Below are 27072 nucleotides of genomic sequence, written 5' to 3'. Positions count from 1 at the left end.
CGACTTAACACTTCAACCTTTTGAGTACTCAAGCATGCTAGCTAGCCTGTCACTGATGATATAGTTGATCTTAGATGACCAACCAACATGTTCTAACTTATTATAATGTAACTCATCTTCCTCTTAACTCCCTTTAATTGCAACTTTATTCTCACATAAACACAACTGAAGCGTAAGTGCAACTTTAACTTAGCACAAGAAAATCCAAGTATGATGGTAGAGATAAAACACAACTGAAGCAAATGAGTTAAAAGTTTAAACCAATCGTTTTAAGAAGGGAAATTCATTTTCCTCAAGAGGAAACAACGGTGGGATCCCGGAACTATGCATTTTCACCATGTCTTCTCTCACTATGAGTTTTGTCTCCACAACTCCCTCACACTTCTTCGACGGAGAGGAACCTCATTCCTCTGCACCTCAATGAACATAGGCGTGGTAACCTCGGACAAGACAACGATGGCAGGGTCGTTTATTCTGAGGAAGTCCCTATAGAGACGGATGGCAGTAGCCTCGTCATACCAGCCTTGTTGGTACTGGTAATGGACGAAAGAGGGACGAGTACTGAGTAACGTGGTGAGATGGTGGTCAGGGCCATGTATATTTTGGCTAGGTGTGATGCAGATGACGAGGTGTGTGAGTGTGGACTCCGGCATACCCCACTCTTGAATAGCCCAGTTTTGTCCCTCCATACTCAGATGAGAGACGGTTATTACCCTTATCTCCTGTCGGAACTCTGCAAAACATATTTTATCATCGGGATAAATCAAATATGCAATAATTTAATTTGATAATGGTTTTTTATGTCTTTATTTATTGAGATATTTGGTAAAATAGACAGTTTTCAAAACATAATTGTAAAATTAGTACAATCACTATTCACAATTAGCAAATTCCACATTTTTTTACTGTTTTCTATTGTTAACAAGACTTTCCAACTATCATCAACATTTAATATTTACAACATATGCCATTGAGTCTTTTATTTTTATTTTTTTTAATTTTTTTTCTTCTTTATTATATGCTTCATATAATCTAAAAATAAAAATGCTCACTAATTAAAAAAAAAATCTAAATTTTTATAGAAATAAAAAATTATATGTTTTTTTCTTTATAATTAGATATGCATTTTCTTTGGTGATTTTATTTGATAACATTAAATATCTTTTACAAATTTTAGATCCGTACACCTAATTAAGTGTACAGATGTCTGTACACACTATTATGTGTACAAATGTCTGTACACATTATTAATTGTATAGATGAAATTTGTTTAATTCGTAGGGTTTCAAATGTCTGTACATATGCTTGTACTACAATGTTTTTATGCAAATTACATCTGTAAAGTTAATAATGTGTACAGACATTTGTACACATAATAATGTGTATAGACATCTGTACACATACTAAGGTGTACTGATACAAAAGATTTATATAATATATTTAAAAATTATTAAATAAAATTCATATCATATTGTAAAGAAAAAAATGTGTTTTTTTTGTATCTAAGAAGTTTTCAAAAAATAGATTATATTAACAATTATTTGAATAATTATGATTGGAGGGAAAAAAACTTTATTTCTTACCCACACACATACTCATTTTTGTAATTTTCTCATCAAACCTATGCCCTACTATTTATCTCTATCTCACAAACTCTTTATTACACAACACCCTATTTTTCCAATTTTAAATAGTGAATATATTAGTTTTCAATTAAGTTTCCAGAATGTACTAATTTGCTAACAAACCCTTATTTATTTTATTTTTTTTTGTTACCTCCGCTGCGTTGCGCCCTGGTACTCATAGTGTCGGACATTTTCTGACGCAGTGCGCAAAGTCTTGTTTTAAGACATAAGATTTATTTTAAGACATTGTTTGTAGCTATGTAGAGAGAGTGAGATATTCAACTTGATTTATACACAGCTAAAAGACCCGTATCCCTCTTTTTCTTCTTCTTTTTAACAATTATTATGATTTTTTCCTTATCAAAAATGGTCCAACAATTCAATGGGATATGATGGAGTCGTCGAGAAAAGAAAAACTTGCACATACAATTGACTTTATAAAGATATTGGTGCGGTTGCGAATTGGCATGGAGTGGACAGAAGCCTCCGGGAAACTGATTGGAAACTTCTTTGTTTCTCCCCTCATGCAAGCTTCATTTTACAACAAAGTCTAACGATCGAGACACATTGTGGTGGCAAATTGGGGCAAGTGGGAAATTTTATTATTTACAGTTTCACCATAATACCAAAACAAATTTTGTGGAGTGCATCGTCTTTCGAATCTGTCTCTGCTTTTCACGTCAGATTTTAAACTCCGATTTGAATATTTTCACTAAGAAATTTCGATGATCAGGCATCGTGATGATCGATATTAGATCATTTCAGAAAAGAGTAAGAAAAATGATTTGAAATTTCTCTTAAAAGGGCAGTACTACTAATGGGAAATAACAACATTTAGAAATGGGTGTATGTATATACATTCTTCATCTCAGAATCCAAGTTTCTCAACACTTCCAATATGTGATAATGTTCATGGTGGCTCAGATCTTCCATGAAAAAAGTTCGAAGCTGCCCATTTACTTCGATCGCGCTGTAACCTGGTACCTTCTCCATGGCCCCATTTCTCATCAACTTCCTCACTTTGGCCACTTCCTTCCACTTTTATTGGCAGTTGCAAAGAAGTTAGAAACTAGTGTTTGGATCCCGGTGTTATCCGGATTCAACTGAAGAATCTTATTAGCCGCGATGTCCCCAACCGATAGATTCCTATGACTGATGCATCCTGAAAGAAGAGCAACCCAAATAGGCAAAGCATTGTCAAGTTTAGCCGATTTTATCATCTCAAGAGCCTCTTCTACTCTCCCTGCACGTGCGAGGAGATCGATTAAACACACATAGTGTTTTTCGCTCGGTTGGATATTATATTTGTTTATCATGACGCTGAACCAACGTTGGCCTTGTTCTACTAGACCTGAGTGGCTCAGAGCAGAGAGAAGGAATGCAAAAGTGGCATGGTCAGGTTCTATCTTTGATTCCCTCATTTTGAGGAACATCGACACAACTTCTTGACCGTTACCATGGATTCCATAGCAAGATATCATTGTGTTCCAACAAACCAAGTCTTTCTTTCCCACCTGTTCAAAGATTTCTCTTGATTTTGAAACAGCACCACATTTTGAGTACATGTCCATCAATGCAGTTGCGGTAACTCGATCAAGAACATGCCTTTTCAAAATGTAACAATGTACCAATCTACCAGTCTTTAATGACCCGACTTGCGAACACGCCACAAGTACTCCAACAAGAGTCATTAGATCCGGTTGAAACCCAAGGCTCTGCATCTCCACTACTGCTTCAAAAGCATTACTGACTAATCCATTTTGAGCAAATCCAGAGATCAACGACCCCCACGAAACTGTGGTCTTAAACATCATCCTACTAAACACCTTAGAAGCAAGCTGTATTAACCCAACCTTAGCATACATATCAACCAGACTAGTTTCAACAACAACATTCATAGGAAGACCTGTTCTAATAATATAACCATGAACCGAACTACCCATTTTCATATCCCCGAGATCACCAGAAGCTTGTAACAGACCCAACATCACAACCTTATCCCTACCAAATCCTTCACTTTGCATTTCTCTGTAAAACTCAACTGCCTTCAACGACTTACCACCCTGTGCAAACCCTGTCACCATTGTTGTCCAGCAAATAACATCTCTTTCGTCATCTTTCCAAACAAAACCTCCGCTTCATCCATTTTCCCAAACTTCACATACAGATTCAAAACAGAGGAACAAACAAAGACATCATTTTTATACACAAATTCAACTGCTTTACACCACACTTCCTCTCCTTTCTCTAAAGCCATACAACTCAAGCACGCCTTGATCGTCATTGTAAACGTCGAGCTATCTGGTTGAACCTTTTCAGCTATCATCTGATCATAAAGCCGCAAAACCTCATCTGGTTTGTTTCCACGAGAATACGCTACAACCATGGAGTTATAAACAGAAATACCCCTCTGAGGCAATTCGTCGAACACCTTACGTGCATAAAAGATCTCCCCGATTCGTCCACATGAAGCAACGAGATCGCGAGTAATGGAGCTTCCATCAAGTAAGTTACCGCAAGTGATTACGAAAGCGTGGACCTGAGCAATGTGCCGCTTGTAATTACTAGCAGATAGCAAAAGTTTGAGACGTCTCGGACAGAAGAGAGTCCGATGTAACATACAGAAAATGTTCTGTCGAACTAAACCAGACCGAATCTTTCAGACCAATTCGAGCTTAACTCTCTCACTCGTGTTTGATTCTATGATTCTATCTGATAGTTATCTAATTCAATTGCTTGATAACTTCTTCAAAATCAAATTTGATTTTGCAAACCGGAACGCACCGGCCGGTTAATGCAGTTTTTAACACATACGTTGGGACGAAAGGGAACTGTTATAGAGATATTCAGAGCACTGTGTTGTATGCAGAGAAATACGGAGATAACAGGAAACCAATTAAATGTGTGCTTGTGTTTTTTTTAATCATTTCTAAATTTTTAGTTAGATTACAAAATAACGTTTAATATTAGATATTAATATTTAATTATTTATGTTCAATATAAAGTGGAAAAAAAATTTCAACGTGTTAGTTATTGATGAAGAGACAAATATAAAGACAGTTCAAAAGACATGACTATTTAAATATATATATATATATATATTAAAATAAAAAGTTGTGATGAAAAAAACATAAATAAAATATAATGAAAAAACACAACTCTACAATAAACAGATATAACTAGGGTTGGACATACGGGTAACCCGTTCGGGTTCGGGTATTATCCATTCGGGTTCGGGTAAACGGGTTTAGAAAAATAGAACTCATAGGGTATTTTTAAATATATGGATTCGGTTCGGTTTGGGTACTATCGGGTTCGGGTCGGTTTGGGTTACAAATTTTAGAACCCGATTAGTACCCGAACTACCGGGTACCCGAAAAAATATAATTAAATTTAAATAAATTTAGTTAAATTTTGACTTACATAACAAAATATTTTAGATATTTTGATTATTTTTGATATTTAGGTATAAAACTAAATGAAATATTCAAAATTATAATCATAATTTTGGGGTAATTGCATTATATTAATGATAAATATTATAAATATGTTTATATATTCGGGTTTAATGGGTACCCAAACGGATACCGGATATTACCCGACCCTAACCCGAACCCACGAGTATTAGAAAATAGAACCCAATAAGGTTTTATAGAACCCACGGGTTTGGGTATTCGGGTACGGTTTTTATGTCCAAGCCTAGATATAACAGTTTGAATTTAAAAAAAAACACAAATAAAAACAAAAATTGTATGAAAGGTACTACAAAAAATTGCAACTGTTGTGTTTGCACTTGATTATACCTAATAAATCATATAAACTGATTTTAAATAGAAGGCATCTTTATTACCATATTGCAAAATCGAATCCAAAAATTCACTATATAATCAATCTAACTCTTGAAAAAAAACTCTAGGTATTTTCATTAAATTTTTATATTTAAAATTAATTAATATTTGTAAATTAAATTCATCATTCAAAAATCTTTTGTTAAATCAAGAATTGGAGAAATTTCTTTACTTTTAAAGAATAAATTCTAGTGAATAATTTAGAAAGCTGTAAAAACCGTTGAGACTGAAATTTTATATTATTTTGTGTCATGGCAAAAAAATGAAAACAGTTCAAACAGACAAATATATATAGATTTCAAAAGACACAAATATTTAAATAAATACAACTCTACAATGAACAGTTGCAATTTTACAAAAAAAAAAACTGTTATATTGAACAATCACAATTTTTTGTAAAACACACAATTTAATTTTTCTATAGATTTGTTTTGGAAATTATCCAAAAGGTATGATTTTATAATGAACAAAACTTTTTGTAAAACACACAATTAGAACTTTGTACAGATTTTTTTGGAAATTATCCAAAAGGTATCATTAAAAAGACACAATTTTTGGTGACATTTATTTGAATTGCTTTTATATATAGATTAACTTCAAAAACGCCATGTGAGATTTTTGGCTTTCCCTCTCTCTGTTCCACACATACTGAAAACTATGGAGAAGGATAATACTAACAAGAAGAGTCTCTCAGAGATACTTGATGTCCGGCAATACAGGCACACGAATTCTCCGGTATTCTCTACCGCCATTTTTGCGGTCATAATGCTGCTCGTTGTCTTTGGAACAATCCTCTCAAACATGTCTCTAGAATCAACTATCTTCTGGTCTTCACCAACTTCTGAGGTAATACAAATAAACAGAATGGAGAGAAAGCCATTGGCTCCTCCAAAGAACACTACAAGCAGAGATAGAATGACTTGGCTTCGATCACATCTAACAGAATTCGAGGTTTTTAGGTCAACTAACATTTCAGAGCAGTTTCATCAAAGGGTTCTTGAGTCTCTCGACGACAAATGTGAGGTTAGATTTTTCATGACATGGTTTTCACCAGCAGAGTTTTTTGGGAAAAGAGAACTTTTGGCTGTAGAAAGCGTCTTTAAAGCTCATCCTCAAGGATGCTTGATGATTGTATCAGGATCCATGGATACTCTAAAAGGAGTAACCATCCTAAAACCACTACTTGATCGGGGTTACAAGGTTTTTGCAATCACACCAGACATGTCATTGCTGCTTGAGAACACGCCAGCCAAAACATGGTTTCAAGAAATGAAAAGCTGCAAAAGAGATCCTGGAAGGATACCGTTACACCAGAATCTTTCAAACCTTGCGAGGCTAGGGATTCTATAAAAGTACGGAGGTATGTACCTAGATACCGACTTCATCGTCACAAAAAGCTTTAAAGGGTTGAAGAATTCGATTGGAGCACAAACTGTGGTGGAAGGAGACTCAAAGAACTGGACAAGGTTGAACAACGCGGTTCTGATCTTCGAGAAAGAGCACCCGCTTGTTTACAGTTTCATGGAGGAGTTTGCTTCGACGTTTGATGGGAACAAATGGGGACACAATGGACCTTACTTGGTAACCAGAGTAGCGCAGAGAGCTCAAGAAACGATCGGGACAGTTTCACAGTACTGCCACCAGTAGCATTCTATCCATTCAATTGGTTAGACATTCCAAGACTATTTCAGACGCCAAGGAGCAGCAATGACTCAACATTACTCAAAGCCGATCTGGTCAAGCTGAACAGATATAGCTATGGACTGCATCTATGGAACAAGATCACCAGAAAAATTAAGATCGGAAAGGGAAGTGTTATAGAGATTATAATTTCAGACCACTGTGTTGTTTGCAGAGGAATACAGAGATAACAAGAAATCAAACATAGGTGTGTGTTGTGTTTTTCACTCTAATCTTGATTTTCTAGGGTTGTGTCAGATTAAATCTGTGTCCAAAGCCTAAATGGTAAACACTTTTTTCACTTATCATACAAATACGGAAGGCGATTGTTTCTAATACCTGATGTTTGATATATAAACTTTACTGCCTTGCGAATCACGTATCAAAAGCTCCACACCAAGACCCCTCCTCTTGTTGTTATGTTTTTTTGTTTGTTAATGAAAACCCCTCTTGTCTTGATATCTATATTATATTTTAGCAGCTTATGTGGTAGTTGAATGTTCTTATTGGAACTTAGAAATATAGTGACGAATTTGTAGAAATTTTAAAATATTTGTCCAAATGGATCACCAATTGAATCCATGATAGAAACATATAGGTTGAACAGAGTAAACACTTCATCGTTGTCGACGTTTTTTCCATCTGAAAGTAAACTCTTAGGTGAAACAGAGTCAATACAATGAGTCAAAGCGAACAGAGTCAAGGTAGAGAGAATGAGAAAGCGTGGCGTTCAAGATTGTTTTTTGTTGTTTATGAAGTCAGGTTGCATCATTAATTTTAAGAATATCCAATGAAAATACGGTATGATTTAAGAAAAGGGAAATACATTATTCCTCATGTTGCATTATTTTTAATATATATAGAAGATTATCTTAGGAAACAATTAAAAAGGAAACAATTATCCATTTTAAGATTAAGGTATTTCCAAAAACCCACATGGCACCAACGGATTGGCTGATATCGTAGTTCCTTGCAACCATAGCGCAATCCAATTCCATTTAGGGATTCTTAAACCGACACAACTTTGATATATATGGATTACCTCTAGTCTTGTTCTGTCCACGATCTTATATTCTGAAACAAGGATATCCTAGCAAGAGCTTTTTTTTTTTTTGTTTCACAAGATAGGATCAAAGATGCAAGCAAGGAAACCCTTATTCGCGATCTATGCGATTTCTGTTCTCGTGTTGTATCTTCTCTTCATTGAATCTCCAAAGTCTGTTGTTCCTGACAACAACTCACCCTTCAAACGAAACTTACCTCTCTCCAGAACCGATGACCCCGTGGCCATGAGTACTCGTATCGTCAAAGTTGTGGACTCAGACCATAACGGAAAGAAAGACCTAGATCCGCTGGTAAATCCAAGCGAAGCTGCCAAGTTTGTGAATATTGACTGGTTCACAAGAAACGTGCCTCTCTCCAGAACCACTGACCCCATGACCATGCGTAGTACTAGTATCGTCAAAGTTTTTGACTCAGACCCTAACGACACAGAGGAGTTAGATCCGTTGGTACCTCCTCGTAAAGATGGCAAGGTTGAGAGAATTATTGACTGGTTCCGAAGAAACGTGCTTCCCTCCAGAACCAATGACCCCGTGACCATGAGTATCGTCAAAGTTGTGGAATGCTCCGACTGTAACGAAACAGACGAGTTAGATCCGTTGGTACCTCTTCCTAAAGCTGGCAAGATTGAGAGCATTGACTGGTTCAGAAGAAACATGCCTCTCTCCAGAACCAATGATCATGACCCCGTGACCATGAGTAGTAGTAGTATCGTCAAAGCTGTGGATTGCTCCGACTGTAACGAAACAGATGAGTTCGATCCGTTGGTACCTCTCCCTAAAGCTGGCAAGATTGAGAGCATTGACTGGTTCACAAGAAACATGCCTCTCTCCAGAACCAATGATCATGACCCCGAGACCATGAGTAGTACTAGTATCGTCAAAGCTATGGATTCCTCCGACTGTAACGAAACAGACGAGTTAGATCCTTTGGTACCTCTTCCTAAACCTGGCAAGATTGAGAGCATTGACTTGTTCAGTAGAAACATGCCTCTCTCCAGAACCAATAACGCCGTGAACATGACCAAGAGTACTACTAGTAGTATTGTCAAAGTTGTGGACTGCTCGGACCGTAACGAAACAGAAGAGTTAGATCCTTTGGTACCTCCTCGTAAAGCTAGCAAGATTGAGAGAATTGACTGGTTTAGAAGAAAGCTACCTGATATGGAGATACTGAAATCGACTAGCAAGAGCAAGAGATTCCATTCTAGACTCTTTGAGCTGTACAACAACAACAACTGCTCTGCTCAGTTCTTTATGGTTTGGCTTTCTCCTGCAAAATCCTTTGGACCTAGGGAGATGTTAGCTGTTGACACTCTCTTCACCACCAATCCTGGTGCCTGCTTGGCGATTTTGTCCAACTCCTTAGACTCCTGCAGAGGAGACACCATCCTTAAACCATTGATTGATCGAGGTTTCAACCTCATTGCTGTAACCTTTGATATCCCGTTCCTCGTTAAGAACACTCCTGCTGAAGCTTGGCTGAAAAGACTAAAGAGTGGCCACATGGATCCTGGTTCTGTCCCCTTGTTCATGAATCTCTCTGACCTGACAAGACTCGCGGTGCTCTACAAATATGGAGGAGTCTATCTTGACACAGACATCATCTTCCTTGACGATATATCAAGACTAAGAAACGCCATTGGAGCACAGAGTATAGATCCCAAAACCAAGACATGGTCAAGACTAAACAATGCAGTGATGGTATTTGACATCTACCATCCGGTTATGAGAGAATTCTTACACGAGTACTCCACATCTTTCGACGGAAACATATGGGGACACAACAGCCCTTACCTTGTCTCTAGAGTTATCAGGAGAGTAGGAAACAAACCTGGATACAACGTCACAATCTTGCCACCGGATGCATTCTATCCAGTAAATTGGATCAAAATCCCAAAGCTTTTCAAGAAACCTGCAACCACAAGAGAAGCAGAATGGGTAGAGAAGACGGTAAAGGACATGAGCAAAGGGGGTTACATGATTCATCTATGGAACAAAGTCACAAGGAAGATAAATATTGAAGAAGGAAGCGTCATGTACAATCTCATCTCTACTCACTGCACAGTCTGCAGAAACATCACAAATTCTCATACTGCCTAAACAGATTCAAGGATTCTAGTTTTTCAAGGAAGCGTTATGTATATAGTTTCATCTACACTCACTGCACAGTCTAAAGAAACATCACAAATTCTCCAACTTTCTAAGCAGATACAAGGCTTCTAGTTTTTTCAAGGAAGCTTCATGTACAGTTTCATCTACACTCACTGCATAGTCTACAGAAACATCACAAACTCTGATACTTTCTAAACAGATACAACAACGCTTCTTGTTTTTCTAAAAAGGTGTTCATATTTGATTTACTTTTTCTTTTTATTTTGTAAAAGACTCGAGTCAGAGAATTGTCTAGTGTTCTAAAGTTCTCAACACCAAACAAATAAACCCAAAAACCTTGACAACTACAGTTTGCTGTATTAGTCCTTGGAAACGTTGATCCATCATATTCTGCTAAGTATTTGGGTTTTGTGTTGAATAATACACATTACTTTAAGTTTCGATTATATGGTCGACAATTGTAGCTAGATTAATTCATTTTATAGAGGAATTCGATTGGAGCACAAACAGTGGTTGAAGGAGAGATTCAAAGATTTTGACAAGGTTGAAAACTGCGGTTCTGATATTCGAGAAAGAGCACCCGCTTGTTTACAGTTTCATGGAGGAGTTTGCTTTCACTTTTGATGGGAACAAATGGGGACACAATGGACCTTACTTGGTAACCAGAGTAGCGCAGAGATCACGAGAAACGATTGGTCAGTTTCAAAGAGTTCTATCCATTCAATTTGGTTAGACATTCCCAGACTAATTCAGACGCCAAGGAGCAGCAAATGACTCCACATTACTCAAAGCCGATCTGGTCAAGCTGAACAGAGAAAGCTATGGACTGCATCTATGGAACAAGATCACCAGAAAAATTAAGATCGGAAAGGCGGTTGGGTTGTAGGACAATTTATATACTAGGATTAAAACATTTTTAGGAGTTTCGGCATATAATATTTTGAGCATACAGAAATACAATTAACTATCTTCTCAGCTGTGATATGAAGTCCTTATAACTTAACTCTCTCCTTAATTAGTACCTCTCGTAAGAAATTTTTGTAGCTTATAAAAAGGAGATTTTAAAAATCCCCTGTACATATATAGCCATATAGGTTATGTTACTTCAGTAACATTCCCTAGGAGGAGTTTGGTACTTAGAGCGATCAGTACAATAGTCATAGTTCATGTACTTGTTCCTAAAATTCTCATACATACTCTGTTCGGGTCCGTTTAATCTTTGATAATTGCCTGCATTCCACCAGTAGTTGGAGGATGCACAAGCGCCGACGTTATTACTCCGACCATCTATGTTGCAGCCTGATAGGGAGAAGTCTTGGAAATGGGCAATGAAAGGAGAGTAAGACCAGTTAACCTTAGTCCGACCTCCATCGGTCGCCCAATCGTCACCGTTCCAGAGACTAGCCTCGACTTGCATAGGCTTTGTTGGATAGCTTACGCCGTTTTCGTTTTTGTACACTCTTATTGGGATGTAGTCCACGTAAAACCTAGGATTCCCACGTGGATTATAATTGCATGAAACCTATTTGTCATGAAATGAATAGAGAATGATAACAAGTAAGAAGAAGGATTGATGTCATCAACGTACACAATTTGGTAAGGGTTCCAAAGAATCCCGTAAGTGTGGTAATGTTTGGTTGGGTTGAACCAAAGCGTAAACCTCTCTTCTCTGTTTCCTTCTCCATTCAGAAACAGATTTGTCTGTAACGTTACGGGTTTCCCGTTGTTGTTCCCTAGAAACTCGAAGTCAATCTCGTCGTGGCCACCTCCTTTCGAAGTCAACTGTAATTATTACGTATATATAGACAATTTTATTGATAATGAGTTTTGAATTAGTGTATAGGTATATATGTGTGTAATTAATCAAGAATACAAACATAAAAGGCCGTGACGATGCCGCCAGTATTTCCTCCGGGAACTTTGATTCTCATTTGGAATAGACCGGATCCGTAGCTGTTCTTGGATTCAAACCCACCACCTGTACTTTCATGTAGAAGCAAAAACTATTGAAGCCTTACGGATTTCACAACTTTTTCTTTGTGTTTTATATAGGCAAAAAGGTAGGGAGACGAACCTGAAGATTGATCCATGTAAAGATCAACTTCTTGGCCAGAGTGGAGTGTGGAAACATGACTTTGTCCCCACGTAACAACATAATTCTGACCGAAAGTAACGTATTTGTCGATCCCTCGTCCTTTGAAAACCCTAGAATCTACCCCTGTGATGATCCATAACGCTAGTGCCAAAACACCAAAAGTTCTCGTATAGTCCATCTTGATATAATTCTTTTTTGTGTAAGATGCTACTATAGTGTTGCACTGGTTTAATAAGTTGAAAAAGTAGAAAGCATGAAAGAAATGAAGGAGACAAAGAGATTAGAGTCACATCAAATTCTCCATACATCTCCTACACGCCATTCTTATTATCCCCATGCCCATCGGCCATCACCATTTTTCATCACATGTTATCTTTTTTTCTAAGACCATTAATTACTATCTTCTACAACAGCTTATATGATAATTATGTTGATTTGATCGAGTATGGGTAAGAACAAATTAAGTATTTGATTTGAGTGTAACGAAATATAGGACTGTCTATGCTAACGTTAAGATTAACAAAAAAAATTAAGCTTCTGATCTATTGCTCCTTTTAGGCCTTCTCGAAATTGCTACCTAACCTAGATAACGAGAGTGGTAGATAAGATTTTAGAAGCCTACTCCACATTTTCCGTAGAACATTACTTCATTACATGTCTCTATTTATTCTTTATAAAAGTGAAGCTCCACATTTCCTCCATATTATAATCTTTAGTCACATTTCCCCCAATTTAAAACAGTTCAAATCTCGTCGTGAATTGTGATGAATATATTACTGTCCTGTCGAAATATATAGTAACACTAACTCGACCAAAAAAGACGAGGGACGAGAAAGTCGAAGGAAAGCGTAATAAGTTAGATTGCTGGAGTTTACATATCTCTGCTCGTTCTCCTCTACTAACCACCATCGGAATAAACTGGTAACATCCCGATGTCGGGCACCAAATTGAATCCGTAGGGTATCCGAGCATTGAAAATTTAGATATTAAGCTGGTAACTGGAGCTTTTTGTTGTTCTTCCAGCTGCAAACATAACGAAAAAAACACAAAAGACAGTCAAAGGCAGAATTTAGAACATTTGGAACAAAGGGAGAAGATGAGGGAAATGTTACCTTAGGAAATAATAATAGAAGAAGTCGGCATATAGCAGTGTTTGAACAAGCCCGGCGATCCATGCTGCATCATTGTAATCATAACATTTTTGAAATGTCAGATCATGAATAATAAACAAGACAATAGATATAGAAAAAGGTGAATCATGAGAGGCAATGATGCATTAGGCGTTTTTCAACATGAGAACAAACATGCTTTCACACAAGATTCGTGTGGCAAAGAGGCTCAACATGTATCTATTGAATCCAGATGCTAAGTTTAGTCTGACCTTATGAGCAGGCCAAAACTGACATCACATTTTCAGTCATAAGTTGCACAACTTGACAAAAACTAATCTAACTAGGAGGAAACCAAAGAGTTGCTCATGCGCTAACGTGTGATGCGTGTAAATGACGTAGGAAAGTTGAGAGAGAGAGGAACATACTTATCCAATGAACAAAGTGTGGCTCAGTGAAGTAACGGTAGATCCAGTTGAGGATGTATAGTCCACGGTAACCCCTGCAAGAAGAGGGCATTCTTGGTCAATCGAACTATGAAACTCAGAGCCAGAGCGTAACTAAATCACAAAGTTTAGCAGAACAGCCAGTCAATGGTGTAAATAGGGTATGTTGGTCAAGAAAAGAAACAGATAGCAATGCATCACAGCATATTAGTAGAAATGTAGAACAGATCACAAAGTGAACAAAAATCCAAAATCTGTTAAGTACCCAGACATGCACAGGAATGAAATATGGATCTAGCCAAGAGAAGTTCAGAAGAATGAAGAAAAAAGGATACTTTTCAAATAAATGAAAGTTATGGAAACAAGATCGTACCCGAGGAGAAAAATATATTGCCCGGTCAAGTTGTCAATGTTTCTAGTCCTTTGCAGCAAAACAAGCTGAGGTAATATGGCAACAGCCTCCAAGTACAACGAAAACGTCCAAAGCACCTGATATCGTAAAGCACATACCAATTGCAGAATAATATAAATCAGCTTGTCAAACAAAAGAGTTAAAGCTCCATGCAAAAAAAAAAAATTACAGTCTTATTGTGAAGACAAACCTCGAGAAAGGTAAACTTTTCATGAATCAGAAGAGCTAAGAGTAGGCAGGGAAGCACAAGGAACCAATGACGAAACGTATCTTGCTCCCTGTCGTAAGTCCTGTGGACGGCCTTATGATACTTCATGTACCAAACAATCGAAAAGGAACTTCCTAAAAACACCAACTTCATAGAAGTGTTGTAGAGAGACACGAAACTCGTGAAAATATCCAAATATCGTGTAGCAAAGACAATGGCATAGAGTACTTGAGTCTTCAATGAGACACCTACAAATATACCAAAACACAAATTGAAACTCTCGTAAACGCTGAATCAAACGTGATGATCCAACGAACTGTACATTTAAAAACCTCAATTCCGTGAGATCCATTCATAGAAAATTTCACCAATGGCGACCAAAAAAGAACCGATACTCGAATTAGATCCATCATTTCTACAATTGAACTACTCTTTCTAAATTCCCAAATTGACAGAAACGTAATCGAGTCAACGTCTCAATTGTGAGAAGCTAATCGAAACAGCATAATGTAAATCACAATTTAGCTAAATCCAGAGACGAATTGAGGAAAAAATGTACAAACCAGCGCAGGATTTGATGGTGTGGATCTTGAGAAGCAAGACGAGAACACTGGCCAGGTGAGTCATATCACCAGCTAATCTGAAAATGTTCATCTTCGATTCGTGACTAATCTAAACCTCCTCCTTCTGAATTTGGAAGAAACAAAGATCTCTAGGGTTTTATGAAGCTCTCTGCTCCTTTCGTCGTTTGTCTTCTCCTACACCCACACTACGGGTTCGTGCTAGATCTCGTCGATGGCGTTTCCACAAATTTTCTCTGCTTTTTTTTGGGAAATAAATGATTAATTTGACTGAAAGCCCAGGAGTTCTCGTTATTGGGCCTAGAAAATGAAAGCCCAGGAGTTATCGGTTCGATTTTAAACCGGTGGTTATCTAAATTGAAAAGAGAGGGAAGTAGGGGTGGGAGAAAAAAACCGTAACCCGATAAATCGAACCGAACCAAAATAAATGGTTATGGACCTTATGGTTTAACCTAAAATCTCATTTAGTTGTTATTTATAAGCGGGGTATATTCAATCCAAAACTGAACCGTAACTAAACCGAAATATATTTGGTTTTTATATGGTTTTGGTTTTTATAAAACTGAAAACAAACCAAACCAAAAGCAATCCGAAAAATCATAAAAAAAAAAAAGGAAAAAAACAAACAAACGAAAAAAACTGTACTGCCGCAGGTGAGTGAATGTAGTTAAACCGGTGAAGCTTTCTTTCTTTTTAGTTAGGTGATTTGCCGTAACCATAAGTGTAGTTGGAGGATTGTTCACGTCTAGCCCGACCACTTATTGATTATTGTTCTTGTTCAAATCAAACATATCAGAGACACCACCAAATTAAATTAAGAATTTATGGTACAACTAACAACTTTTTATTTTTGTTATCTCTACTCTATGCTTATTGCTTAACTTCTTCATTTTAATTTGATTACATATTTTACATGTAAGATAAGATGGGTTTGGTTAAGTTTTCCATTTGAATCTTACAAGCACTAACCACATAATTTCTCTCGAATATTCAATGACAACACATTACAAACAACAAAGGAAACGACCTTGATTATGATAAATTAAGGTAATAAAATTGACAGAATAGTCTAAAAAAGATCAAGAACTTCTAAAATTGTGGTATTACAGAGAGGACAGTTCCCTCTTTGAACCCAAAGCTCTCTCGAACACAACCTACAAAACGTATGACCACACGGAATAAACGCAGCTCCTTTACTTCTCACCATACACACACAACAACTTCTCTCCGCCGCCGTCACCGTCACCGTCTCCTCTGCTTCTCCTTCGACACTTACAAAACTCATCTGCTCTTCATTCTCCTCTAACAACTCCATCAAAGACATCCTCGCCGGCTCCACAAACGTTTCCTCTTCTCTCGCCGATAACGCTCTCTCCTCCGCCAACACAGCTCCTAACCGAACCCTTCCCTCCTCCGCCGACGAAGCTTCCTCCGTTGTTACGTTCCCAGTGCTGGACAGGAGAAACCCGAGCTGGCGGTTTTCGTTATCCCTAACCGGAATAGACGTATCCGAATTCGGGATAGGATTAGCCGAGATCCAAACAGTAGTAGCGTTACGTTTAAGACGGAGCTTTTCACGAAGACTTTTCCAAGCGGTTTTGTCTCGACTGTGTCGGTCGTGTCGGTGTTCTCTCTGCATTACATCAAGAAGCGTCCGGTTCGAGTGATTACTCCTCGAGGGCGGCAGCGGTAGTGGTGTCGGCGGGAGAATCTGCGGCGGAGACGGCGAGGTTACGTTTTTGTCAGACATTAGAATAGCTTCTAGAGTTAAACCCGTTAACGAGCTCTGGTTAGTGTCCACCGTTGTTGTTGACATACGATCTAATAACGTCACTCTTAGCCTATCTCCACCGTCCATTTGAATCATCTTTTCACCAATTCAAAAATCACAATACAAGAATGTGAACTGCAAAACAAGAAATTAAAAAGCTACACTTTTGTTATATATAAAACACAGATCAATCGAAGATACTAAACTTAGTATCTCAGCTTCCTAAACTCAGATTTCTAGGACAAATCAGTTTCAGTTCTCCAAGAAACCCAAATTTTATTTTCTTTACCAGATAAAAACCGACCTTTGTAATCCAGAATCGTATACTATTTCAGCAAGGCAGCTTCAAAGTTACAATGCCAGATTCTTCTGTGGACAAGATAAAAAAAAAAGCTTCGGGCTTCAAGTTTGCAGAAGAAGAATCCGAAATCCAAGAGCAGATCTGTAATGAATAGAATATACTTTTATTCATTAAAGAAACAGAGACAGAGAATTCTGATTTCTTCTTTATATATATAAAAAAAAAGATCAATGTCAGATAACAATGATAATATTTCTCAGAGAAATACAAAATAAAAATAGAATTATTTTACATAATGAGCTCTTTGAACACTTTCTTCTAGCTTTCTCTTTTATGTGAAAAGGAAGAGATTATAATTAGTATATAAAAAAAAGGTGTGTACGAGCAGAAGAGGACCACGATTGGTGGTAACGGGTGAGCGTTATTTACAGAAATTAGTTGGTAAAGTTTACTTATTTACCCTATGCATTTATGCGTTTTTATTGATCGATTCTGTTGACTTTTGTGTGTGGTACTGCGAAAGCATAAGTGTATAAGGAAAGATTATCATCATATCACCTATGATTACTCAAATCCCATATATTACTTTAGTATACATTAATTATATTATTCTATGTAATCTCTTTAATTATGTCTTTTGATTATGGTTTGTATTTATATATAAGTTGTATCGTTCCATTTGATAATACAGTATAACAACAATAATAATACAAACATATTCTCTCTGTCTATAAAGTGTACGTGTGACGGTGTGAGATCATTGTTACGGCTTTGGCTTTACAACTAAATGACGGAGTCGTTTGTTTCATTGTTTTGTGGGTTGTTTTGTCTGCAAGTTTCTTTTAGGAAACGGCAAATTGTTTAGCACATGACAAGTGCATTTGTTTCTTGTCTTTTTTCCACCAACTACTCTATAGTTTTGGACTCCACATCACGAAGTAACATAAGTTAAGGAGTAACTTCAGTTATTGTGTTATATATGTAGTTTGTAAACAGTTTGCTACACGAGTTAATACCCGACAAGAAAGAAACTCTCATATGGTCTCAAGTTGAATTGGGCTATAAGACTGGTCCGTTTTTGACTGTGCATTTTTAAAATGTCTTAAAGTTGAATAGAAAAAATAGTCACCAAACAATAATGACCACCAAAGACTTGCGTTAAGTTTAATACTTTTGTTAGGAGTCCTAACTTAGGACCCCTAAGGCCCTAACTAATCCACTAAAGAAATGCATATGCTTCATGTGTTCCCCAATTATATTTGTAACGCTAATTAGTTAACCTAAAGTTTATCCCCCAATAAATTCACATTAAAAAAAAGGAATTTTTTATTTGAAGAAATAATAACCGGGTGCACTGCATCATTTGTTGAAAACATTTAAGGGCCCAACACATGTAAGACCATCTTGTTGGGTAAAATGATTCATACCCATAACATACTAGTAGTACCGTGATTTAGGGTTTGATTGCCACAATTATGAGAAAATGACTTTTTTGCCAAGGGGAATTTGAGATTCAAGGTCATAAATTTAAATTTAAAAGTCTTTAATCTATATTAGTATTTTTGCAACACTTTTTGCTTAAAAATATGTTTATAGAAATATTTACCATTGAATGTCATTTAATGCTATATTCATATCCAAACATCTATACTAGTATTTTTGCATCACTTCTTGCTCAAAAATATGTTAAAAAAAATATTTACCATTAAATGCCATTTAATGCTATATTCATATCCAAACAAAAGTAACTCTCTATTACCCTTATAACCAAACACAATTAAAATATTTTAAATATACATATATACTATTCTATAACTAATATAAATATTTAGAAAATTTATTCCAGATTAAAAAAATTATTCTCCTATCATCTCTTTTGATTTTAAATTTTAAATATAGTGAATCATCATATAATATATAAAGTTAATAAAAATGTGTACTTTTCCTGCATATATTGTGATTTGAATTTTTTTAAACAAACATATATTACTCAATTAATATAAAAAGTGTGTATTCAACATACATATATAGTAAATTTACCGTGTATAGTAAATTATAAAATTTTAAGAAGTTTATAATTTATAACTGATATATCTAAACTTAATAATAAGTTTAAGATTATGAATATTTAAACATATTAAATTTTCAAAATAACAAAAACGAGTTATATTACATGACGAATTATATGATATTATAGGATTTAATTGATAATGCTAAAAAATAAACTATCAATAATATGATATTTCACTACAGGTTAAATCTTCATACACTATTTTAACAACACCAATATAAAATATGTCGAATCAAACTGATTTAATTAAGATTGTATTAAACAAAAATTGTTGTGCGGTATACCACAACACATATTATATAATAAATCACTAAAATTAACAAAAGAGTATATTAGCAAAATTAGTATTAAAATAGTACATTAACAAAAAAAAATTAAAATAATCTAGTACACTATTATAATTTAGAGAAAGACTGAAATAGTCTAAAGAGTTATTTTCAGTGATGTACTTTTTAATGGGTAATTTTAATGTGAAGTATTTAACATATAGGATCATTTGTTAGCTTACAACTAAATGACTCTGTTGGAGATGGACTTCGCCCTCCTTCTAAACTCGTCCCATGATGAAGATTGCTTATTAACAATCATTTGACCACTCAAAAAAGTTCGATCCATCTGTTCGATGCCCGGTCCATTAGCTCGGTCAATACATAGGTAACGAAACAATACTATGCAAATTAGTGTTATAGTTTTGTTTTTGGGAACTTGAGAATTTCACTAATTTAACTTAGAAGTCCACATATGACAAACAACTTAGAGAAAAACTTGGAATGAAAACTTAAAATCAACCAAGATAAATTTCTGCTTACTATTGGAAATTCTGTTGGAAATTTCTGTTTACTATTTCCTATCCAAGCTCTAAAGTGTCTCCTGACACTATTGTAAACTTGACTGATCAAAATATAAATAAACCGGTATTTACAAAAAAAAAAAAAAAAAAAAAAAAAAAAAAAAAAAAAAACTTGGAATGAAAAGTTAAAATCAACCAAGATAAATTAGATGACGAGGATTTTGTAGAAACTAGGTTTCACACAATGAATTTGTTTGAAGGGGGAAACAAATTCAATAAAGTAATCTCTCAAAGAACTCGGATTAAAACTAGTAAGCAAAAGGGAATAAAGATCTCTTGAGGAAGAAGTTAGGATTTCTGCTCAAGAACAAGTAAAAGTAGAGAATTAGGGTTTTTTTGTATTATTTACTGGATGCTTTGCAATGGAGAAGTCTCTCCCCTTTTATACAATTTCATCGATCACAAAATATATTAACTTTCCTTATCGTCCAGAATGAGATATGGAAAGTTCTCATCTCTTCCTCAAGTCGGCCGCCGGGCGAATTAGGAAGTCGGCTTCTCATTGATGGGCTGAGCCTCTTTGTCCGAACATGCCTTCATGTAGATCATCAGTTAAGATCCTTAACCGGATTCCCGGTTAAGTAATCAATTTATCTTTCTGGTTTAGATCGGTATGTCGGGGGTGTTAAATCCCGCACCAACAGATTTGCTAAACTTCACTTGTATTTTACTGGTTTAGAAACAATTCTTGATTGCAAACATATCTACAAAACGCCATTTCTTATGCCAACCTGCACATACAATTACAATCCAAGTATGGAGTAAATGGACTTATTTAGGGATAAAATTAAATATAACATATCACATCATTAGCATAGACTTTTATTCAAATTCATGAATCTCAAATAATATTTTTTCATACGATAAAGACTCGATGATACTAAGCTTCTGAGACAACAAATGAATTATATACCTCATGAAAATTGAGAAGAGAACATGCATTAGTAGCTTTCGTTCCAGTATCTCGTTATGGAATCTAATTTGTGTGAATAGGTAAATGCGGTGAAACCTGCAAATGGTATATCCTCTGTTTTTTTTACCAGAAACATATATAAAAGGGTGATCGTGATCTCAACTACTCATAGAATGTTTAGAGAACAATACCTTGTTGATGATTGAGAAAATGACGTATTTCATGCTCAACAAAACGTACAGTGCGTTTTTATATATTAACAAAGAGTTAGTTCATTTTTCTACCTCAACTAAACAACTTTTTTATTTGCGCATAAAACAGAGTTGATGTGTGACTTTTCTTAACTGAAACGACGTTAACTTTTTTTAACTAAAACAGAGTTGAATTGGCGTAATAGCTTTTGTGGGCTGATTAGTAGCCTTTATACATAAAATATTGAGTTTTAGTCTCAAAACACCACGAAAGCTCCAGCCTCCAGTAGTCTCAAATCACCAAACCAAAACTCTCATGCTCTCTCTCTCCTTTCCTCACGTACACGACGTGAGAATGAAGAAGAGTCACTAATAAGATCTAAAGCAAGGAAGATCCGACAAACTTCGAAATCACCTTGCCTTGTCACCAACTTCGAAAGTTGATACTCGACAAACAAATCAAACGTGAGGGCTACGGAATTTGATACTCGACGTCACCAACGCCAATTCTTCTTTGTAAGAGCACGTAGGGCTACGAAATGTCTCTAAACGTATCCAATGTGTTTGTCCTTGGGCCAAATTAATTAATATGATTTTGAACATATATGTGAGAAACTAGAAACTGATGTGGTTCCAATCCAAATTATACGTTAAGAAAGTTATATATCTAACGTGGATTTCACTTCATGACTTGAGTGGCTATGAGCCACTTCCGAATACAACAAAGACGACTTCAGTTAGCTCTAACTTCTTCCAAGTCAAGTTGTGTTCCACTATGCAAAACTACACCCCATCTTTATTTATACCCATCTCTTTCTCACATTTCTTATATCAAAATCCTTTCTTTCTTAAAAAGCTTTCATCATGTCTCAATTGCTTACGCATTTGAATTTTCTCTTGCTCCTCTTACTCTCATGTGTCTTCCCTTCAAGCTTCCTAGCTTTTAATTACCCTCTTGTTGGTCTTGTTGCTTGTGGTCCCCACCAGATTCATGCCTTTACGCAGTTCAAGAACGAGTTTGATACTCGAGCTTGCAATCATAATGAATCCTTGAATGGGGTATGGTGCGATAACTCCACAGGCGCGATATCGAAGCTACGACTAAGGGCCTGTCTCAGTGGAACTCTGAAATCTAACAGTAGACTGTTCCAGTTTCATCAGCTCCGTTACCTTGATCTCTCTCACAACAACTTCACAGCCTCTTCAATCCCTTCCAACTTTGGAATGCTCAACAAATTAGAGGTTTTGCTTCTTTCCTATAATTGCTTCTTCGGCCAAGTTCCTTCCTCATTTAGTAACCTAAGCATGCTTTCCGTCTTAGGTATTTCCGATAATGAGCTCACTGGTAGTTTCTCATTTATGCGGAAACTACACAAGCTCACAACGTTAGATGTTTCTTATAACCACTTTTCTGGAACTCTAAATCCCAACAGTAGCCTTTTTGAATTGCACCACCTCACTTACCTCGTTCTCGCTTCCAACAACTTCACCTCATCTTCATTGCCTTATGAATTTGGTAATCTCAACAAACTAGAGTTCTTGGATATTACCTCTAATAGCTTCTTTGGTCAAGTTCCTCCCACAATTAGTAACCTAACCCAGTTAACCGAGTTGCACCTTCTCTCGAACGACCTCACTGGTAGTCTCCCTCTTGTACAAAACCTAACCAAACTGTCTATTCTAAGACTTTATGATAATCACTTCTCTGGAATCATCCCTCCTTCTCTCTTCACGATGCCTTTCTTATCATGTCTTGATTTAAGTGTAAACAATCTTAGCGGTTCTATTGAAGTTTCGAACTTCTCTTCTTTGTCAAGGCTAGAGAATTTGTACCTAGGTAAAAACCATTTTGAAGGAAAAATCTTAGAGCCTATTTCAAAGCTTGTTAACCTCAAAGTACTAGACCTTTCCTTCTTAAAAACAAGCTATCCAATTGACTTAGGTCTCTTATCCTCTCTCAAATCTTTGTTGCTCCTTGATATTTCTGGTGATTGGATATCTCAGGCTAGTTTAAGTTTGGATTCATACATCCCATCGACACTAGAAGCGTTGCGTTTGACGGACTGCAACATCAATGAATTCCCAAACATCTTAAAGACCCTTCGTAATTTGGAGTATATTGCCCTATCCAACAATAGAATTAGTGGGAAAATTCCAGAGTGGTTATGGAGCCTTCCTCGTCTAAGCTCAGTTTTCATCACAAATAATTCGCTAACTGGCTTCGAAGGTTCGTCACAAGTTTTGGTAAATTCATCGGTGAAAACCTTAGGTTTGGATGGAAACAAATTAGAAGGAGCACTTCCGCATCCACCACTCTCTATCAACTACTTCTCTGCGGCAAGCAATAGATTTGGAGGTGACATACCTCTTTCAATCTGCAACAGAAGTTCGCTTGTTATCCTTATTCTAAGCTACAACAACTTCACTGGTCCAGTTCCTACATGTGTGAATAACTTCTTGATTTTGAATCTCCGAAATAACAGTTTGGAAGGAACTATTCCTGACAAGTTTTATGCGGATACACCTCTAGGTTCACTCGACATTGGCTACAATCGATTAACCGGAAAGCTTCCAAGGTCTCTTCTAAATTGCTCAGCTCTGCAGTTTCTTAGTGCGGACCACAACGGAATCAACGATACATTTCCTTTCTTCCTTAAGGCTTTACCGAAACTGCAAGTCCTTATCCTCCGTTCAAACAACTTCTATGGTCCAATATCTCATCTTAATAAAGGTCCTCTGGGATTTCCTGAGCTGCGGATATTTGAGATAGCTAGTAATAAATTCACTGGAAGCTTGCCCCCAGATTTTTTTGTGAATTGGAAAGCATCATCACTCACAATGAATGAAAATAAGGGTCCATATATGGTATATCAGAAGGATGTTTACGGGTACTATTACGTCTCCTTTTTGGACAAAATAGATTTACAATATAAAGGTCTATCAATGGAGCAAGAGAGAGTCCTTACTTTCTCAGCCACCATTGATTTTTCTGGAAACAGATTTGAAGGAGAAATTCCTGAATCTATCGGTCTCTTAAAGGCTCTGATAGCACTCAACTTATCGAACAACGCCTTCACAGGCCATATTCCTCTGTCTTTGTCCAATCTTATGAAGATCGAGTCACTAGACCTATCATGTAACCAACTCTCAGGGACTATTCCTAATGGACTAGGGACTCTCTCGTTTTTGGCGTACATCAACGTTTCTCACAATCAACTCAATGGTGAGATACCACAAGGAACACAAATAACTGGGCAACCTAAATCGTCCTTCGAAGGAAATGCAAGGCTTTGTGGTTTACCTCTTGAAGAACGTTGCTTCGTGACTAACACGCCACCATCACAACAGCCTAAAGAAAAAGAAGAAGATGAAGAAGAGGAACTAGTGCTGAATTGGAAAGACGTGGCAATAGGGTATGGAATCGGAATGTTACTTGGATTGGCAATAGCACAACTCATTGCTTCATACAAGCCGAAGTGGCTCATTTGTCTGATTAAGTGTGGAAACCGTTAAGATTTTCTTTTGGTTTTGAGTTTGAATTTTGCCAAGCTGTTGTTGGTATTTTATTGAAGCATTTCCTTACGTGAATTTGTTGTATCTTTATCTGATGTTTTTGTTATATTTTGTTTTCTAATAAAGTAAGTATGTGAATTCTTCTCTGTAGCATAATCATAAAGTAGCAGAGAGGCAGGGGAGAGGGTGAATAGGAGTGATGAAACGACATAAACTCAAAGTTGGATTTTAGATTACAAGAAAACATTTATTTATCTAAGCAAACCACAAAAGCTTAAAGGATCATATTTCAGTACTACTTATAATCACATTTCTTTATCGGGAAAACAGAACTGAAAAAAGAAGGCATATATCGGACAAATTTTCCCATTAGCTTAGTAAACAATATAATATGGGCCTTCTAATCCCTCAATGTACACGTGAAGCCTGGGCATTCGCTACAAACCGAAAGAACCGAACCGAATAAACCGACAAATTCGGTTATCGGCACCGATTGTGAGAGGAGATACAAACCGTTCGGCGAGATTTTTTTGGGATTTCAGTATTCGGTTCGGTTCGGTTCGGCGAGCTGAAACCGATCGGGTTTCTCAGTTTTACTCTAACCCTTCAGATTCCGCTCCCATCCAACGAGAATCTGACTCAAACTCTGCAAATCGGCCATGGATAACAATGAGAGGCTATAAAGAAGACGATGAATGTGAAATATATAGTTGCTGTCGATTTGTGTGTTTATGGGCTTAAACTTGATTTTTATTGTTTCACAACCAAACCCAATAAAATGGCTAAAAATTGAACCCACTAAATCATATGCCATAACTATATAAAAAAAACCTAGTTTATCATTGATTCTCCAGTCACGACCATAATCTTCCTTTTGCCGACATCATATCTATCGCTTCTTCACATGTTGCTCATGAAGTATTCCTTGCTGAGAGATCTGAAGCTTCAGGTTCGTCAAATCTTTTCATTTTTTTTGTTCAAAATCTTTTTCAGTTTCTCTTTAGATTTAATGATTTCTGTTATAGATTTTCATTGTTATTTATTTTGTTTTTCTTATTTTATTCAGTTCTAGTGGGGATGATGATCGAAGGTCAAAGATTTCGTCGAGAAAGATTTCTATGCGGTTAGCTGATATCAAGCTTCATCGGATGGAGAGATCGAATGTGGTACGCCGTCGCCTCACCATTTTGTCGAAAACCCTAAACGTAGTTGGGTTTGAGTTGTAATTTTTAGTTGGACATGTTATAAGTTTTTAAGGTATATATTTGAGCCCATTAACATTTTTTGGTCTAATTCGGTTCGAATTAACCGAATTAGGAAAAGAATCGGTTAATTTTGGAAGATATAATTAATGTTAAAACCGAACCAAAGAAACCGAGTACAAAACAAACCGAACCGAATTATTACTCGGTTTAATTTGGTAGAAATTTTAGATAGCCAAAAAATAAAAAAACCGAAAAAACCGATTGAACCGAATGTCCAGGCCTAAAAAAACCCTAGTTTATAATTGATTCTCCAGCCACTACCATAATCTTCTTTTGTCGACATCATCTCTATCGCTTATTCACATGTTGCTCATGAAGTGTACCTTGTTGAGAGATCTGAAGCTTCAGGTTCGTCAAGTCTTTTCATTTTTTTTTTTATTCAAAAGCTTTCTCAGTTTCTCTTTAGCTTTAATGATTTCTGTTGTGGATTTTCATTGTTATTTATTTTGCTTTTCTTATATTTTTCAGTTCTAGTGGGGATGATGATCGAAGGTCAAAGAACTAGTCGAGAAAGATTTCTATGAGGTTAGCTGATATCAAGCTTCATTGGATGGAGAGATCGAATGTCGTACGTCGTCGCCTCACCACTTTTTCGAAAACCCTAAATGTAGTTGGGGTTTGTAATTTTTAGTTGGACATGTTATAAGTTTTTAGGTCTAAATTTGAGGCCATTAACATTTTTTTTGGTTTAATTCGGTTCGAATTAACCGAATTAGGAAAAGAATCAGTTAATTTCGCAAGATATAATAAATGCTAAAACCGAACTGAATAAACTGAGTACCGAACAAACCGAACCGAATAAGTCGGTAGAAATTTTAGATAACCGAAAAATCAAAAACTAAAAAAAACCAAACCGAATAAACTGATTGAACCGAATGTACATGCCTAAAAAAAACCCTAGTTTATAATTGATACTCCAGCCACTACCATAATCTTCCTTTTGTCGAGATCATCTCTATCGCTTCTTCACATGTTGCTCATGAAGTGTTCCTTGTTGAGAGATCTGAAGCTTCAGGT

The 27072-nt window shown here is 36.4% G+C and overlaps 5 protein-coding genes, 1 long non-coding RNA gene, 1 other non-coding gene and 2 pseudogenes across 9 annotated transcripts; 4 read left to right on the top strand and 5 right to left on the bottom strand.

The window, feature by feature from the left end:
- Nucleotides 1–117: 117 nt before the first annotated feature.
- LOC104789894 (uncharacterized) lies at nt 118–1921 on the bottom strand. The gene is made up of 2 exons (XR_015561681.1): nt 1777–1921; nt 118–733 (listed from the first exon to the last, which is right to left on the bottom strand). It is a non-coding gene; the product is annotated as an uncharacterized LOC104789894 (transcript).
- A 476-nt stretch (nt 1922–2397) lies between these two features.
- On the bottom strand, nt 2398–4284 carry LOC104707749 (putative pentatricopeptide repeat-containing protein At3g25060, mitochondrial pseudogene; annotated as a pseudogene).
- A 1844-nt stretch (nt 4285–6128) lies between these two features.
- Nucleotides 6129–7344, top strand: LOC104789886 (uncharacterized; annotated as a pseudogene).
- Nucleotides 7345–8216: 872 nt separating this feature from the next.
- LOC104789876 (uncharacterized) lies at nt 8217–10450 on the top strand. The gene has a single exon (XM_010515518.3). The coding sequence runs from the start codon at nt 8290–8292 to the stop codon at nt 10315–10317; it is 2028 nt and encodes a 675-aa protein (XP_010513820.3). The 5' UTR covers nt 8217–8289; the 3' UTR covers nt 10318–10450.
- Nucleotides 10451–11204: 754 nt separating this feature from the next.
- Nucleotides 11205–12723, bottom strand: LOC104789868 (xyloglucan endotransglucosylase/hydrolase protein 3-like). The gene is made up of 4 exons (XM_010515508.2): nt 12404–12723; nt 12207–12307; nt 11918–12111; nt 11205–11816 (listed from the first exon to the last, which is right to left on the bottom strand). The coding sequence occupies exons 1-4, from the start codon at nt 12600–12602 to the stop codon at nt 11435–11437; spliced, it is 876 nt and encodes a 291-aa protein (XP_010513810.2). The 5' UTR covers nt 12603–12723; the 3' UTR covers nt 11205–11434.
- Nucleotides 12724–13173: 450 nt separating this feature from the next.
- Nucleotides 13174–15460, bottom strand: LOC109124656 (ER lumen protein-retaining receptor B). The gene is made up of 6 exons (XM_010515507.3): nt 15163–15460; nt 14582–14847; nt 14353–14468; nt 13962–14035; nt 13537–13600; nt 13174–13447 (listed from the first exon to the last, which is right to left on the bottom strand). The coding sequence occupies exons 1-6, from the start codon at nt 15251–15253 to the stop codon at nt 13411–13413; spliced, it is 648 nt and encodes a 215-aa protein (XP_010513809.1). The 5' UTR covers nt 15254–15460; the 3' UTR covers nt 13174–13410.
- A 685-nt stretch (nt 15461–16145) lies between these two features.
- On the bottom strand, nt 16146–17690 carry LOC104789866 (uncharacterized). Of its 2 annotated transcripts, XM_010515506.3 has the most exons (3): nt 17545–17690; nt 17256–17393; nt 16146–17086 (listed from the first exon to the last, which is right to left on the bottom strand). In XM_010515506.3, the coding sequence occupies exon 3, from the start codon at nt 17045–17047 to the stop codon at nt 16250–16252; it is 798 nt and encodes a 265-aa protein (XP_010513808.1). In that variant the 5' UTR covers nt 17048–17086; nt 17256–17393; nt 17545–17690; the 3' UTR covers nt 16146–16249. The 2 variants fall into 2 exon arrangements, with proteins under 2 accessions (XP_010513808.1, XP_019083534.1); XM_019227989.2 differs by lacking the exon at nt 17545–17690 and having other exon boundaries at nt 17241–17538.
- A 4343-nt stretch (nt 17691–22033) lies between these two features.
- On the top strand, nt 22034–24930 carry LOC104789865 (receptor-like protein 39). The gene has a single exon (XM_010515504.2). It carries the CDS (start codon nt 22142–22144, stop codon nt 24788–24790), a length of 2649 nt encoding a protein of 882 aa, XP_010513806.1. The 5' UTR covers nt 22034–22141; the 3' UTR covers nt 24791–24930.
- Nucleotides 24931–25619: 689 nt separating this feature from the next.
- LOC104789864 (uncharacterized) lies at nt 25620–26797 on the top strand. Of its 2 annotated transcripts, XR_015561662.1 has the most exons (3): nt 25620–25739; nt 25857–25956; nt 26524–26797. It is a non-coding gene; the product is annotated as an uncharacterized LOC104789864 (long non-coding RNA). The 2 variants fall into 2 exon arrangements; XR_768570.3 differs by lacking the exon at nt 26524–26797 and having other exon boundaries at nt 25857–26070.
- The last annotated feature ends 275 nt before the right edge of the window (nt 26798–27072 follow it).

This window comes from Camelina sativa, chromosome 1, assembly GCF_030686135.1.
Source record: "Camelina sativa cultivar CO46 ecotype springtype chromosome 1, ASM3068613v1".
In the NCBI taxonomy this organism is placed as follows: Eukaryota; Viridiplantae; Streptophyta; class Magnoliopsida; order Brassicales; family Brassicaceae; genus Camelina; species Camelina sativa.
Note: the sequence above shows the minus strand (reverse complement) of the source record. Positions and strands in the feature narration are given on the sequence as shown.

Bases quoted from the DNA above. Each gene is read 5' to 3' on its own strand.
- LOC104789876 (XM_010515518.3), top strand. From the start codon at position 8,290: ATGCAAGCAAGGAAACCCTTATTCGCGATCTATGCGATTTCTGTTCTC.
- LOC104789868 (XM_010515508.2), bottom strand. From the start codon at position 12,602: ATGGACTATACGAGAACTTTTGGTGTTTTGGCACTAGCGTTATGGATC. The intron at 12,112-12,206 runs GTTTGTATTCTT...TAATAATTACAG, and splicing joins GCATCGTCACGGCCTTTTAT to TTGACTTCGAAAGGAGGTGG. The intron at 11,817-11,917 runs GTACGTTGATGA...TGGGAATCCTAG, and splicing joins TGGAACCCTTACCAAATTGT to GTTTTACGTGGACTACATCC.
- LOC109124656 (XM_010515507.3), bottom strand. From the start codon at position 15,253: ATGAACATTTTCAGATTAGCTGGTGATATGACTCACCTGGCCAGTGTT. The intron at 14,036-14,352 runs GTACGATCTTGT...CTCTTCTTGCAG, and splicing joins CAATATATTTTTCTCCTCGG to GGGTTACCGTGGACTATACA. The intron at 13,448-13,536 runs GTAACATTTCCC...TTATGTTTGCAG, and splicing joins TTCTATTATTATTTCCTAAG to CTGGAAGAACAACAAAAAGC.
- LOC104789866 (XM_010515506.3), bottom strand. From the start codon at position 17,047: ATGATTCAAATGGACGGTGGAGATAGGCTAAGAGTGACGTTATTAGAT.
- LOC104789865 (XM_010515504.2), top strand. From the start codon at position 22,142: ATGTCTCAATTGCTTACGCATTTGAATTTTCTCTTGCTCCTCTTACTC.